Genomic DNA, 14,706 nt, shown 5'->3' on the forward strand with positions numbered 1-14,706 from the left:
CACAAACAGAAAAATAAAAGAAGAGGCACCCCAGAAAATCCGATGGAGGGAGAATAATAAGGGGAACAAAAGTGACACTCAGTGCAGCACTCATTATACCTGACGTAAAAGAACTCATTGCTGATTTCTCGGGGGACCCTCGAGCGCAGCCCGAGACAAAATTGTTAACAGCGGTAAATACCAGCACATCAGGGCTACTCCAAAAGACACCACACAGCCTTACACTTGTCTCCTGGAACGTGGCAGGTTTACAAAAAGCTCTGAAACAAGTCACAGCAATAAACAAACTGCTAGAGGGAGATATTATATGCCTTCAAGAAACCTGGGCTACAGAGCCGGTACACCTGGAAGAATATGCTGCCTTCCATAAATTAGCCACTAAACACAACTGCTACGGAAGACCATCAGGTGGGATCTCGACTTTTATCAAACACGCAAAACAACTAACAGTAAGGATTATAAACACCACTCAAATATGCTGCAGGCACTTTCAATTGAAGGAAAAAGGGACAATGAAGACAGCGTCTCACTGCTTTTAATAAATGTATACTTAAACGCATTAGGTCAATCGAAACTAGAGGCAACAAAATCTATGATCACAACAATACAGGATATTCTTTGTACACACTGGTCACCGCCGAAAATGCTTGTGGTGGACTCCAACTTGCACCACTTGGGAACAAAGCAGTGTGAAAGGAAGCACCTAACTAGCGCTGAAAGAACTTTCAATAATTTTTTATTACATTACGACCTCAATTCAGTCAAGAACCTATTAAAAAGCCCAGGCTCAAACAACCAAATGACAACTACAGTTAAGAATTGCTCCACAATCGATTATATTTTTATGCAACCAACTTGCATGAAAGATTGAAAATTTTGAAATTAATGCAGATGACACTAGCGATCATGCACTACTCCAGGTTGAACTGAACATCATAATCAAAGAACGGGAAAAAATCATTGCGGCAGCTCAATCGACCACTTTTTTTTTAGGAAAATGCCCTTGTGAAAACAATAAAATGGAACAAGCATCAGGTGACGGCAATTAAGGACTGGAAAGAAAAACAAGCACACAGGCAATCACTCTGGGGTTGGGCCGAACATGGAAAATTGTTCAGGGTGGACCACTGACCTGAAAACAGCTTTGAAGAAAGCTGAGCCCAAACCAGAAGAGAAAACTACTGTATAAACTGCGTATAACAACCCAAAACTGAGTGACATCACTCGCAACCTAAACAAGGCAAAAAGAGCACATAAGATTGCAGGTTCAAAAAGAACACTGGACAAGCGCAACAAACTGCAGAAAGAGTGGAAACAACTGCTTAAGGTGCTCAATCAAAACAAGCTTGATGAAGAAGGGATCAAGATCCACGAGCTAACAAAACCCGATAAACATCGACAACTCTGGCAATATATAGCCCAGTTGGATAATGATAAAGTAGATCGGCATAACTCGGTACACGCAGACGCATGGTTGGTTGAGACATGTGTCAGCAATTTATGTGGAAAAGGAAGGTTGCAGTGAAATCGGAAGGACCATGGACGGCCACACAGCAAGTATAAAAAAAAAAAACATAGTGGAACCTACTAATGTAGTTGTGAGCAATGACCAAGATGCAACAGCTGTTGAAAAAATAGTTACAAAGATAAGGAAGGACAGGGCACCAGGTCCCAGTGGCCTACCCAGTGCGATGTTTAGGGAAGATTCAACATACTGGGGGAGCGTCCTATCCAATCTATTCACCGAATGCCGACTACAGGCCAAGGTGCCAGACTCGTGGCTCGGGTCAATCTTACAACCTATATACAAGTAGGGCGATAATACAGAACCTAAAAACTGCAGATTAATCACCCTTATAGACATTGAAGAGAAAGCCTATGCAAACACCGTGTTGACAGAACTAAACAGATGAGTTGAAGATAATGAAATCCTTCCCCTTATCAAACAGGATTCCGCAAAGTCTCTTCGACAATCGATAACATCATGGCCATATCTTACTTAAGTCAGCAAGCCAACGTCAAAAATAAGAAACAAGTCTTTGCCTGCTTCATAGACTATTCAGCAGCCTTCGACGGGGTGCCACGTTGTAAGCTTTGGTCCAAATTCCACCAGGCCTCAACGCTATCATCTCGTTATACAGCAATACTTGGATCAAAGTTAAATTAGGAAACAACACTACAACAAAAAGGTGCATTACAAATCGAGGCCTAAAACAGGGTTGTGTACTTGCCCCAACACTTTTCAATCTATATACAGCGGACCTGGGCAAGACGCTCCACAACACCAACCTCGCAGTCCCCAAAATTGGAGTCAATAAAATCCAAATTTTACAATACGCGGACGACTTCGTGGTGATGGTCCCCACAAAAATAGGACTACAAAGGGGACTAGATGCTTTAAACGCCTACAATCAGATCAATGAATTAACAATAAATCCAGAAAAGACCAAAGTATTGACCTTCGGGAGTTGTATAAAAAAAAACACTCCTCAAATGGCACATGGAAAAAGAGACAATAACTGTTTAAAAGTCTTACAACTATCTCGGGTGTTGGCTGAGTGACTCAGGCAAAGCAACTTTGCATTTACACAAAATGAAATCTTAAGTAGAGTCTACAATCTATGCTTTGTGTAAACTACATGAGAAAATGCAGAGCCCACCACCATCCTAATCAGAAAGGTGTTACAATCTAAAATAAGGGCAATCGCGGGGTACGCACAGTAGACATTCCCGGGCAAAATTAACACAATGAGGGAAAAAGCACAATGCCGGGCATACAAAAGCATTTTTAAACTACACAAATACACCCGCAATAGCGGCATCCGTCTGGAATTCGGTCTGGTGCAACAGAGCAAAGAATGCTAGGGAGTGCACTCAAAATATTATCATCATGTACTCAAAGCTCCGGAAGGGAGCCTGAAGAGCATGCTAAAACCCATCTATGGAGGACCTCCTAATCCATGGCAGGTCTATATGCAGGAAGCAGTAGAAGTTTTAGATTTGGCAACTCAGAATTGGGGTCATGAGGCCATAACCTACCCGGCTATCAAGAGGGATATCAATAAACAATGCTATCAATTGTCAAGAGAAAGTGATCTAGCACATTTTGAGAGTGGGAGTGGTTAATCAGGGCTGATCGCTACATACATGGAGTACAAATCCCAGCCTTACCTTCATCAAGCATTGGGGAGAAAGGCCCTAAAAAACATTCAGTGGGCCAGACTAGTGCCTCTACCAATAAAATAATTAAATCCGTGGTGGAAAGCCCTTGAACATATAATCAGGTGTAGAATCTGTAATTTCAAAACAGAATCACTACTACAACTAACCTGCTGCTGCCCGGGTCTGTTAAAATTTCGTCTGAAGCTACTAAAGCCAATATGGCTACCAAAGCTGTTCGGACAGTAAAAAAAAGCTGTTGTGGCTCTATATTTGCAATATCAACAACACAGTTAACGCACAAACCCAAATTTCAAATCAACACCAGCCATATTCCTGGATGACTAAAAATCCAGGGTCTAATCACCCTGCAGTATGGAAACCTCAGCATTACAAATCAAGATGAGCCCTGCCTAGTAAGATAGCTGGACAGTTAGTCTGCACAAGAGGGAAGGGGAAGGAACCCACTATGAACCATTTAAAGAAAAACAAAAAACCTACCATACGCAGCATCACTTGCACCAGACATAACCCATGCGAACTCTCTGCAGCAACCCTCCAATAGATGACAGCATCAATGCGCTCCTGCAGTCATGCAAATTTGAGACCTTATCTCCAAGCATATCCTCACCAACACCTGTAGGGAAAGGATCTCTGTAGTCTCCACAATCCCACTCAAGCCCTTTGAACCAAAGGCTCCTCCCACTATATCAGCCTCCTGTCAAATGTAGACCTCTATAATTTAACAACAAGAGAGAGAGGGAAATTTTATTGGAGCCACTCTTAATCCCCCGGGGCTAGTATATATAAACAAAAAAAGAGTGTGTCCTTTAGGATTAGACAAGTGCTGAAATATTCAGAAAAGCACAGGGGTGAATCACTTTGTTTTTAGAAGAACCCTCACTCACCAGCCTAGCTGGTGACATGCTTCATCATTGGGTTCCCACCGGAGAGACCGAATGTCTCCCCGGTGTGCTACAACGCCTGATTTACAGCGGAGCTGGTTTTTTTGTGTGTGTAAGGGTAGTACGATCCGTGATGGTGCTGTTTAAAATGTGTCGCAATTTAAACCAATAAACAACTTTTAATAGTGGTCAACTGGACACCGTTAAAAATAGTGTGGTGGACGTGAGAACTCTGGTAACAAATAGGCCAGCTACGTCCTAAGAAAAGTGCAATGTGAATAAGATGGTCAACATGTTTCTGCTTCTCACGATACTACATGAAGCATTCTTCAGGACCTAATGGTGGACCACCACGGCGGTATACACACGCTAAGGCGTACCCTGACCTGTGGGGTCCAGAACCGCTAAAACTTACGGTTGTTGTAAAATAACCCTTCAGGATTTCTGAGAGCTTTCAATTCTGTTGGAACAAGGCAGAAGTAAAAGAGAAAACAAAACAAACAGTGATTCACAACATACATAAATATTCACAAGGAACAGACCATGGACACTCAAACAGATTTGTGAATGAACTTCATGCTCATAAACTGTGAATTTTAACAGAACCTGAAACACCGGGAGTTGACACTCGTATCAGCCCGTGCCGGTATAGTGGATTTCTCGTGCTGCAAATTAGCACTAATCGATTGTGCCAAAGAGTGCTGTGCCCTAGTGATAAGTAATTGTAACAAGGGTAAACTTTCACGTGAAGTGCACTCTAGGTACAAGAGCTTCTTGCCCTCGCACTATTAATCAGCGTTAAACTCTGGCTGACTACGGGAGGCAGAAGAGAATAAAATAACGCTTGGCTTTGTGAATGGAGACGCAAGGTATTGGCAAACTGATTGGTAAACACCCACACGGAGCCACAGAGATGTAGAAGCTTACGTAATGTTGAATTCAACGTCACTGCATGAGTCCGGGTGGGGGGGGGGGGGGGGGACTTATAGTCACACGCTAAACGAAAAATAAATAATAAACGTAAGAAACTTACGTGGTAGAAGTGGAGCGGGATTGGGCAAATCAGGACCTCTACTTACTACTCCAAAGTCACCAGCCCACGGAGAACCTATTTGGTCGACCTTCAGAACTCGAATGTTAGCGTCTGGGCCGGGAGGTGTACTAAAATAGAAGGCGTTCTTCCCATCGAGGAACGTAGCGTCATCACGCACAACACGTGATTCTGTTAGTGCGAAGATAGAAAACTAGACTGCTACCATCAGTTAAGGGACGTAGCGTCATCACGCTGATCATGTGATGCGGGAGGGGAGGATTAGAGTGCTGCGCTCGCCTCCTGTGTAAAGAGTAATACGCGGACACAACGGTTTCCTAGGAAACCAATAGACACCAAGAGCTCCATTAGTGACGATGTTAATTGGATGAAGTCGGTTAGGACGACAAGCAGGGGGATGAGCATAATGATGTTAATGTTCATTTCACTGGAAAAAGTATAACAATAAAGTTACATGATTCAAATAAATCAGTAAACACCAGGAGGTCTGTTATTAACATAATCATTTGGGTGATGTCGATTCTTGGAATGACATGCCAGGAAATGAGCATAGTGGTGTTACTGTTCATTTTACTAATGAATTGTACGATACAAATGATGTAATCTAATGTAATGTAATGTTCAGCGTTTTAGTACTGTACCCCAAGGAATATTATCATTGAATCCCCTAATGTGACTTGAAAGGCGATAGATCCAGCGTTGTTCTTTTTCAAAGAGGATATTCGCAGACCTATTACCTGGTCTAATCTGTTCAATAATTGTCCATTTCAGGTCGTCAGGGGTATGTTTGACAAGTGCATAATGTTCTGCCATTTTAGTGATGTTTTTCCCACAGCGGATGTTACTTCTATGTTCGACAATACGCTGTTTTATTTTACGTGTAGTCATACCAATGTATCTGATGCCACATGGGCATGTTAGTAAATAGATCACGTTTGATGAGTTACAATTCGTGTGTGCCCGCTGGGTCCACACTTTGTCCTGTTCAAGTGTTAGGGTCTTACTGGCTTTCGTAAGATGGCATACACTGCACTGACCACAGGGGAAGTGGCCTGTCACTTTTGGGAGCCCCCAAATTTGTAATACAGAAGGAGTATTGTCAGATGATGTTTGCCTTGGTCTCGTGTGCACAAGGGCATCTTTGATGCTTCTTGCCTTTTTGAATGAAAAGAGGTTTCTGCCATTTTAGATTATTACTTAGACCTCTGTCACTATATCAAACACATTGCTATGTGTACATGTGAATCAACAAACCCTGATCAAGTCCATAAATATGCCTCCATCCGACGATACCTGCACAGCAGGATGCCTATTAGTAAACAATCTATCAAATGACTTGCAATTCTATGGTCCTCTGAAGTATGCCTTATTCTACAGCTATTATGTTATGCACACCTTCAATGACTAGCCGTTAATGCTCCCTCATGGGAACGTACACTTGGACTTACACACATCTCCTTGGTCAATCACATTCTAGTCATGAGATCATAGACCTAGAACACTTCAAGGTCTCACTTCCTCGAACTTATGAAGTGCCTGTGGTGAGCACTAGGAAGCTATCTTCTAGGAGTGCCATCAACTCGAGTCGTTCTCACAGCTCACTCAAGTCAGTGCTCTACATAATGCAAGTCAAACTCACAACATCCACTTCAATGTTTCCAACATGCATTCACAAGTTCACACTCTGCAGGCACTCAGAACCACTGCCCTTTCAGGCTTCATCGCATGCAATTTCACATCCTGCAGCTTGAATGTTTTCCTCACAAGCTGTATGGAATCGTATTTGTGCACCAAGGAAGAACAACAAATAGATGGTTATATTTCTATAATTGCAAAACGTGATTAGAACATAGTAATTTAGCAATTTTATACTTATACTATCTGAGAAGAAAGCAGAGTCCCCGTAAGGCTCGACAGTGAACCGTATTATTTTTCCGATCCCATAATATACCTGAAAAACAACTGGGATAACACCAAAGATAAAAGAGACTCAATAGTGTTCGATATTCACGGGTTGTTCAGCCACATCCTAAAACCTTGTGATCATGGAGCTCCCAGCAAAAAGGGAGACTGCACTCAATAGTTCTCCAGCATGGGAATATCAGTCTGACCCAAATGTCATTGCTGATTAAGTGAGAACACCATGGTTGGCACACGTCACCTGAAAACAGGTGCATATTCATGTAGAGCTATCCATCGATAACATTTCTTTATAAAACTATTACGCCCTTTCAAAGGATCCCACATTTGATGATTAAAGCTTTCAGAGATCCTCAAGTCATTCCATATTAACCACACTTTTGAACTGTAGCAACAGAAGTTCAATGAAATAGTGCTGTACCCACTGTCATCAGCATTGTCCCACATTGAAGAAACCCTATTCTCAAGCAGAAGGCCTGCAATACCAAAAGGTGTCTAGTGCCTCTTTCTGCACTGTTTTCTTCAACTTATTCGGTGCTGCACAGCTCTCTTTACAAAAGCTTTGCTTGAAAACACTCATACTGCCACCCCAAGATTTGTTTCGGTTTGAATGTCCTCCAAGTTCTAATGGGAGAAATCATGGCCTTGCACCAGTGTCTCATGCTGCCCTATCCGGCACAGACATAACCCTCTTCTGGTCCTCTTGCCCTAGCCTGTCACAGACTAGGTGGTGCCCCCCTTTTAACCTAATCCATACAGGGTCAAGGTGCAAGGCTAGAGAAGTGAAGGGACATAACAAAGGTCCTCAATGCTGAAGTAAAGCTCCTTGCTTCAGTGGTGTGGGTGTGTGCTGGTCAGCAGGTCGCCTAAAATACTATGATTATTCTTCAGAGGACAGGAGTGAGGATGAAGGTCAACGGTGCTCCCACTCCACAATTCCTTAATTACTAATGTCTAGCTTGAAACTTTAAATTGTTTTTTTATTTGTGCTCATCCTTTGGTGCCCTGCGGATGATGTTGGGGTTCTGCAAAGGGCTATTCAGATACGAATCACATTGGTTGCAACACAACAGGAACTTTTCAGGGATCACTAAGTCCACTTCCACAACTTTGAGTCTCAAGTTCACATCCATTTTAAAAACTCTGATCAATTCTCTGTTAGGCCTTCTGTCAAGCAACAGTATGGGAACATCTTCTTTACTTGTGAAGGAGTTGAGAAGCAAAAAGTGATAGTTTAATTACCTCTGTGCTCAGTAATCCTTGTGGCAGAGTGAGTAACGGCTGATCGGTAGGCCGTACATTTAGAATCCTCACATTCCACCATGACGGATTCTCAAATCTCTTCAGTGGACTCCTCGTGTGTTGTTGACGCTATTTAGAGCCCCTAGCTCCAGCCCCAGCTCGGCAGCAAGAGAAATAGACAGAATACCTATTATGATATCTCAAATATATGATGGCAGGTGACTTTGGGTGGGATTCTGATGCAGTAGTCGAATAATCTCACCTGCTAAGATGCTGCATGGCAGGTATAAACTAAAGTGACTCTTAATCAGAGTTGCTCTTGACAACTCTGGGAGCATCATGAAGTTGATGACTCCAGCCCAATTACAAGAAACAGGAACTTCCAGGACTACTTCAGTCTAGGGATAATTCTTGAGATAGTGTTACAGCAGTCAAGTGAACCACATGCACAATTTTGTCACAGAAAGAGGCTGTCATGAAAAAGATTCCTTCAGGGGTCCTGCCAGTACTTGGACCTGCTTTGGAGATCCATTTTGCTCTGTATTCCGCGTGTCAGTTATCTTCTCCAAACGCTATACAAAGTTTGCACTGCAACATTTTTAGGAGAAACGCACAAGAAAAGAGTAGGCAAACAGGGTAATAATATACAATAAAGGTTGGACTAGATGGACGATGTAGTTCGGAGGCAGCGATTATAGGCTATTTCGGAGGAATAAATGAACACTTATTTCCAGAGGTAGAAATAATGTAGGCCTCAGTTTGAGTGACTCGTAGTAAAACAAAATGCTCTGCGTTTGCTGTGTATTTTTTCTTTCTCTCGTTTCAGGAGCCAAGCTACAGTAGTTCACGTGAAATAGAATGTTAAAAAAAAATGTTTTGGATTCTGTGAGAATTATTTATCTGTATGCGTTCCATTGAGTGAGTAGAGTGAATTTCCACACCTATGCCTGGGACCCGCTGATCGTGATGTACCATCCTGCTACAAGATATCTCTTCAAGTTGTGTGATGACTAGGAATAAGGTTGAAACCGTCTTACCAGGGAATGTCCGAACCTGGCTGGCCTCATCTCCATGGGAATCGTGGGGAGTGTTACATCTTGTTGAGAATTATGTGTTTTATTTGTGCTTTTCTGAGCTAGTTAGATTCAGATGCTCCTTCGCCATTCTCCTTTGAGGAAACTTTTCATGCGCAAAGAGTTGGACCCCTGAGCAAATAAACTCTCACTTACTTGGCTGAATCTTTATTTGATTCTGCCTTTTAGAGGCTTTACTTGGGGACACCTCCTGCTTGACTTTTCTACCGGATTTCCTGATTTTCTTTTGCTTAGCATATTAGGGAATCTTCCCTTCAAGGGAAACTGAATTTGCTCGATTTTGCTCTATGAAAACTCTTAGCATTGTGCTCCATACGGAATCGTGCATCACTGCCACTGGGATGCATCGTCATCTACTAAGCATATGAAAATGCCTCTGCAGCTTTTGTTCTATACCTCCAAAGAACTAATTAATTCACTCGTACATAGTAAATAAGATTATTTCAACAACCTACTTTTGGCCCACACTCAATACTCAGTTCTCAACTTTGATACCAGAACCTTATTCGACCTTCCCAGACACACACTCATCTGTCATGAGGCTGCATGGCTCTCCGTTACAAATAGATCCTTCTAAAATCTGTTGGCAATAGCATACAAAGTGGTCATGGTACCTCCTTAGACTCTCGTACTACCAACTGGGCCACTAGACTCCCACCAGAAATCAATGATCTGGTACCCAGAACCTCCTTGTCACACCCAAACTACCACGTGAAGCATCCAGACTGTGACCTTGCTTGAATCCACTGTGCCGGAGATTCTAGCTTGCTTTAAGCTACTGTAAAATGCCAACCAAGGAAATGGAGTGAAAGAACAAAGATCATACCAAAGCTGTGAATATTTCTTCCATGTTACTATAACATGTGTGCCTGCAATCTTGCCCTTTTTTTTATTACTTATCTGTCATCTTGCCGTTTCATCACAAAGCATCTTCTTTATTCAAAACCTCAGTCTCCATTCTGCTTAATGTAATCCATTAAATTTCCTAAGCAATGTACCACCATTATAATTGTGTAAGACTACTCTGTTAGATATGTCATGCCACTTTGTGACTAAAATAAATAAAAACAAAAAAAGTACTGTCCCAAAGATTCATACTTGGATGCAACATCTTTGTAATATTTACCCATATTTTTTTTACATCGCTATGCAGCACGGTAACATCATAATCGGGATTAGAAATTACATGGTGAAAAAATAGGGGAACTTGTAGGATTTCTCGCACAGAAATATCTTGCAACAAGTATGGAGCGGGATTAGGATAGAGGCAAAATTACACAGAAAACAAAAATATTGCCAAAGCTAGCAGGTCTCACCTTCTTGTAATGCATGCACCTCACAAAATTAGAGGAGTCATATTTTCCCCAGAATTAGGTCCGGGCCGTCGCAGTGTTGAACAGATTGAAATGTGTTAACAAGCATTGGCATAGCCAATAGATCTCGCCTTTGGGACCTTTTAAGTGTTTAGCCATGCAACAGTTGATGTTGTTGCACCAAGGATATTGTGCTGGATAACTAAACACATAAGGTCCCAAAGGCGAGACCCATTGGCTATGTCAATGCTTGTTGTGATTTGGTGTAAATCCGTTCAATAGTTTCAGAGAAACTAAAGTTTAAAATAATATAGATAACCGAGGACACGAGTTCTTGCAGTAGACTCACGGATCCTACTAAAATGTGATTTGCTGCTAACACTTCAACCAGGAAGTGTTGGCAGACATCTTGGGACTCGGCTTAAAGCAGAGTCCGAGTAAAAAAATTAAGAAAAATTGGCAGGTTAGGAATACCCTGACCCCCCAGACATTGTGGTCCTCGTGTTTCCTGAGGGCCTCGGGACTAAGGTGAACTTCTTCCCCCAAGCAGCAGTGCACCAGGAGGTGCGTTTGCAGAGTGGTGGAGAAATGGGGCATGGCCTCTGACCACCTCTCAGCAATCCAGCTGTGTGCGTCTTACTGGTGGTAACAGGAGGGCTTGTTGGCCCCCAAGGACCCTCAAGAGCCAAGGGGACTTCATCCCCCAACTAGCAGTGTGCCAGGATGCGCAATTACAGAGTGAATGACTAATAGTAAATAAATCAATTAGCCTGAAGTACTAAATGCAGTTTCAAGTAAGAGATCCAACCTAATGGTATGAGAACTAATAACATCCGAAAAGATGTTATACAATCCAGTAGTTCAATACGCTCAATCTACTGTCAAAGTCACCAAGCAGATCTACAGGCACGCTTTACCTCCGTGCATCCTGCAAGATCCACACGTATGATGAGCCACAAAGCAGGCATGCGACCAAAATCAAAATAATGTTTTGAAAGATGTTAATGAAAGTCTAGATTCAACTTTTAAAAAAATCTCTAATTCAAGCGTTATGCCTCCTGTTTTCCAGTGACCCTGGGGCCAATTTGGAAGGTACTGAAAATGCTGCCCTAGAAAGTACCCATTCCCAAGTGCCTTCAAAGGATGGTACCCAGAGAGACACCGGACAAGAGGAGCTCTGATAATATTAGAGCACAGACAATTGGTGTGCAGTGAGGCAAGTGGAGAAATAGGGTGACAAGAAAAACACAGATTGCAAGAGAAAAAGAGAGGTACTGCACACCAATCAGTACAAGGGTTCACAAGCAGAATAGACAATACTGGGTCAGTCGCCTGAGAACTTGAAGGAAAAAAAATTCGAGCACAGATCACTTCCGTAGGAGGATGATCCCTCAGTGGAGGAACGGTGGGTGTGTGCCAATGCTGATGGCACGACCCAGGGCGAGTGGCGGACTGAACCCCACTATAGCAGCTTAAGAGGGGGCTGCCACTAGGTTGGAGAACTGGGTTCCACTGAAACATTAATATGTTTTTTTTATGGGTGTCTTCTGTCTGCAGACAAAATGCTAATAGGTAGCACTACTAGGAAATACCTCGACAGTGGGGAATGGACAAGAGACTGAACTGTGTATTTAAGAAAATCAGAGAAAAATAAATTAGGAAAATGATGAATGACAAATAGAGAAATCGAGCATGAGAGAGAAGGGTGAGAAAGAAAATGTAAGCATGATAAAAAAAAGATGGAGAGAGAGAGAGAGAAACAGAGAACAGGAGGAGGAAGAAAGGGCGATAAAGTAGTGGGGTAGGATGGAAGAACAAAAGTGAAGAAGGGTGAAAGAACGTGATTGGAAGGATCAAAGCATGAATGAAAGAATCTACAGGCGAGAGAATTAATAGGTGGAAATATGGAATAAAAGACAGATGGATGGAAGGGTGACTCGATAGATACATGGATATAACATAACAGGACGTGGATTTGTAAAGCGCAAGTTCACCCAGAAGGGCATCTTGGCGCTGAATAACAAATGTTTATTGTTACCCAACTCAATGGTACTCATTTTATTGACCTCAGTAGGATGAAAGGCTGAGTGAACACAGGATTTGAACCTGTGACCATGAAGTCAAACACAGGCCCCTACAATAGACGCATTAGTCCGGGCTTGATGGGTTAATTGAAAGGTGAAGACATGGAAAGATGGGCGTAGGAATAGATGGAAGGGTGGCATTAGAGATAGATGGAAGGAGAATGAAAGGTTAATGGGAACTATTCTAAGGAAAGTCTCAATTGCTTGCTTTGTGTGTTCAGAGATACGGTTCAAGGGGGAATCATTTTAATGTTCTGGCTACTCTCTTGCCCAGGGCAACACGAATGGCACTGACAATGAAGCTAGAGCCTCCACTGGGATGGATACGGACAAAGAGTCATGATGAGCTATTTTAGTTTGGCTGAAGCCCCTTAGGTTTAACAAAGTCCTCAGGTGGGAATGCTATCGACCAGGAAAGAGGTGATGTGGACTTGGAAGATAAAGGGGGTTTTGTTCTGACTTGACATTAATGGACTGTGAATCACCTAGATTGAACAAACCTGTTAACTAAAACTTTTGAAATACATCTATTCCTGCTCATGATCAAAAACAGGTTATGTGGGCGCTCGTTCTTTTACTCACTGTTGTTACTGAAATTCGGACAGCTCCACAAAAAGAAGCCCTCAAAGCAGCTGCAAGATTGATCATTGACAGGAAGAACGTTGATCACATTGCGCGTGTACTAAGTAAATTCGAATGGATTCTCCCAGCTCGATGTGGACCTGAAATACTTCCCGTAGTCGATTCCTATCATAATCAACGTCAACCACATTCTTAATTTGTAAATAATTGTGAATTTGTATTATACTCCTCAAGCAAATTATGTGATTTTACCTTTTCGCACACGTCTCTGTAAAGCGCTTAAACAAAGCTTAAGTTAACCACGCTATAAAAATTGAACATATAAAATAAATAAAAGTAAACGTTATTCGTGGTAAGTATGTCTCACATGCAGATACAATGAACACATGACCACTGTAAACAGTGTCCCATTGTGTACAGCACTGTGCCAATCAGCACTACATACCCTTATGCGCAGTCAAAGTCTACAAAAACAAGCAGGTGTGTACGTTGTGCAAAAAATAAAACAAATAGATGAGAGCACGTGCAGCCCCAATGTATGTGTAAAAGTCACCCTTTATGGACTGAACTAATTTGTAGAGGATTTGTATAAACGCAGTACATGGTGAAGCAGGTTTCACTGTGCCAGCAGTGAGCAAAATGCTGCGGCAGCAAGCTGTCACACTGTATGGTAAAGCCGCCCACGGTTCTCACAGCAATAAGCTTGAAGGCTGGGTCAGCCTCGTACTGAACGTGTTTCAAACGCTACCTCCGGCTCCTCACCTTACTCTTTGCTGCTCTCCCTCCATGTCCTGGCAGTACTGCCCATCTTCCTCTTCCACCTGGCACATGGCTTCGCTGCACCACACCGTCAGCCTCTCCCTGCTTTGACAGCAAAACTTTACCAGTAACACGACTAAATCAATACCTCATGGAGTTGGAAGAAAGACTACCTTGGTTTACCAGCTTTGCTGCTTGACGTCACAACCATATGAATGTCAGTGCGGCGGCCATGTTTGAATACTGCTCTCTGTATAATGACTGCATTATATTTAAAAACAAAATGAAGAATAAAACGGCATTGCTCTTAGTGCCTTAAGGTATAAGATAATAATAGAGAAAAATATATATTTACAATAGCAATTCATTTTTCAAAAAATATGCGCAACAGCTTTGTTGCTTGGAAATGAAAAATAAAGTTAATAGGAAATATTTTTCTTTACCTCAGTTACTGTCAGTCCTTCGGTCTAGAATAGTCTTTGATGAGGTTATGATATTCTATTGGGGAAATGTGATGCATTTTCTTTATCTGTATTACTGAGTGGTATATCTGAAGAATTTCATTACAAGACCGGAGGCTACCATTATGCTTACACT

At 42.2% G+C, this 14,706-nt stretch overlaps 1 protein-coding gene across 2 annotated transcripts in view; it reads right to left on the reverse strand.

Moving 5' to 3' along the window:
* CTU2 (cytosolic thiouridylase subunit 2) overlaps positions 1-14,280 on the reverse strand; it is a 150,708-nt gene extending 136,428 nt beyond the window's left edge. The window contains exon 1 of one of the 2 annotated variants that reach the window (XR_014972061.1): positions 14,113-14,270. Coding sequence is in view for 1 of the 2 variants with exons in the window: in XM_085637871.1 (XP_085493997.1) it covers positions 14,113-14,180 (68 nt within the window). In the remaining variant the exon portion in view is untranslated. Of the gene's footprint in view, positions 1-14,112 lie in introns of both variants that reach the window. The other variant, XM_085637871.1, reaches the window with a different exon arrangement.
* Positions 14,281-14,706: the final 426 nt, after the last annotated feature.

This window comes from Triturus cristatus, chromosome 12 (genome assembly GCF_964204655.1).
Source record: "Triturus cristatus chromosome 12, aTriCri1.1, whole genome shotgun sequence".
NCBI classification, from domain to species: Eukaryota; Metazoa; Chordata; class Amphibia; order Caudata; family Salamandridae; genus Triturus; species Triturus cristatus.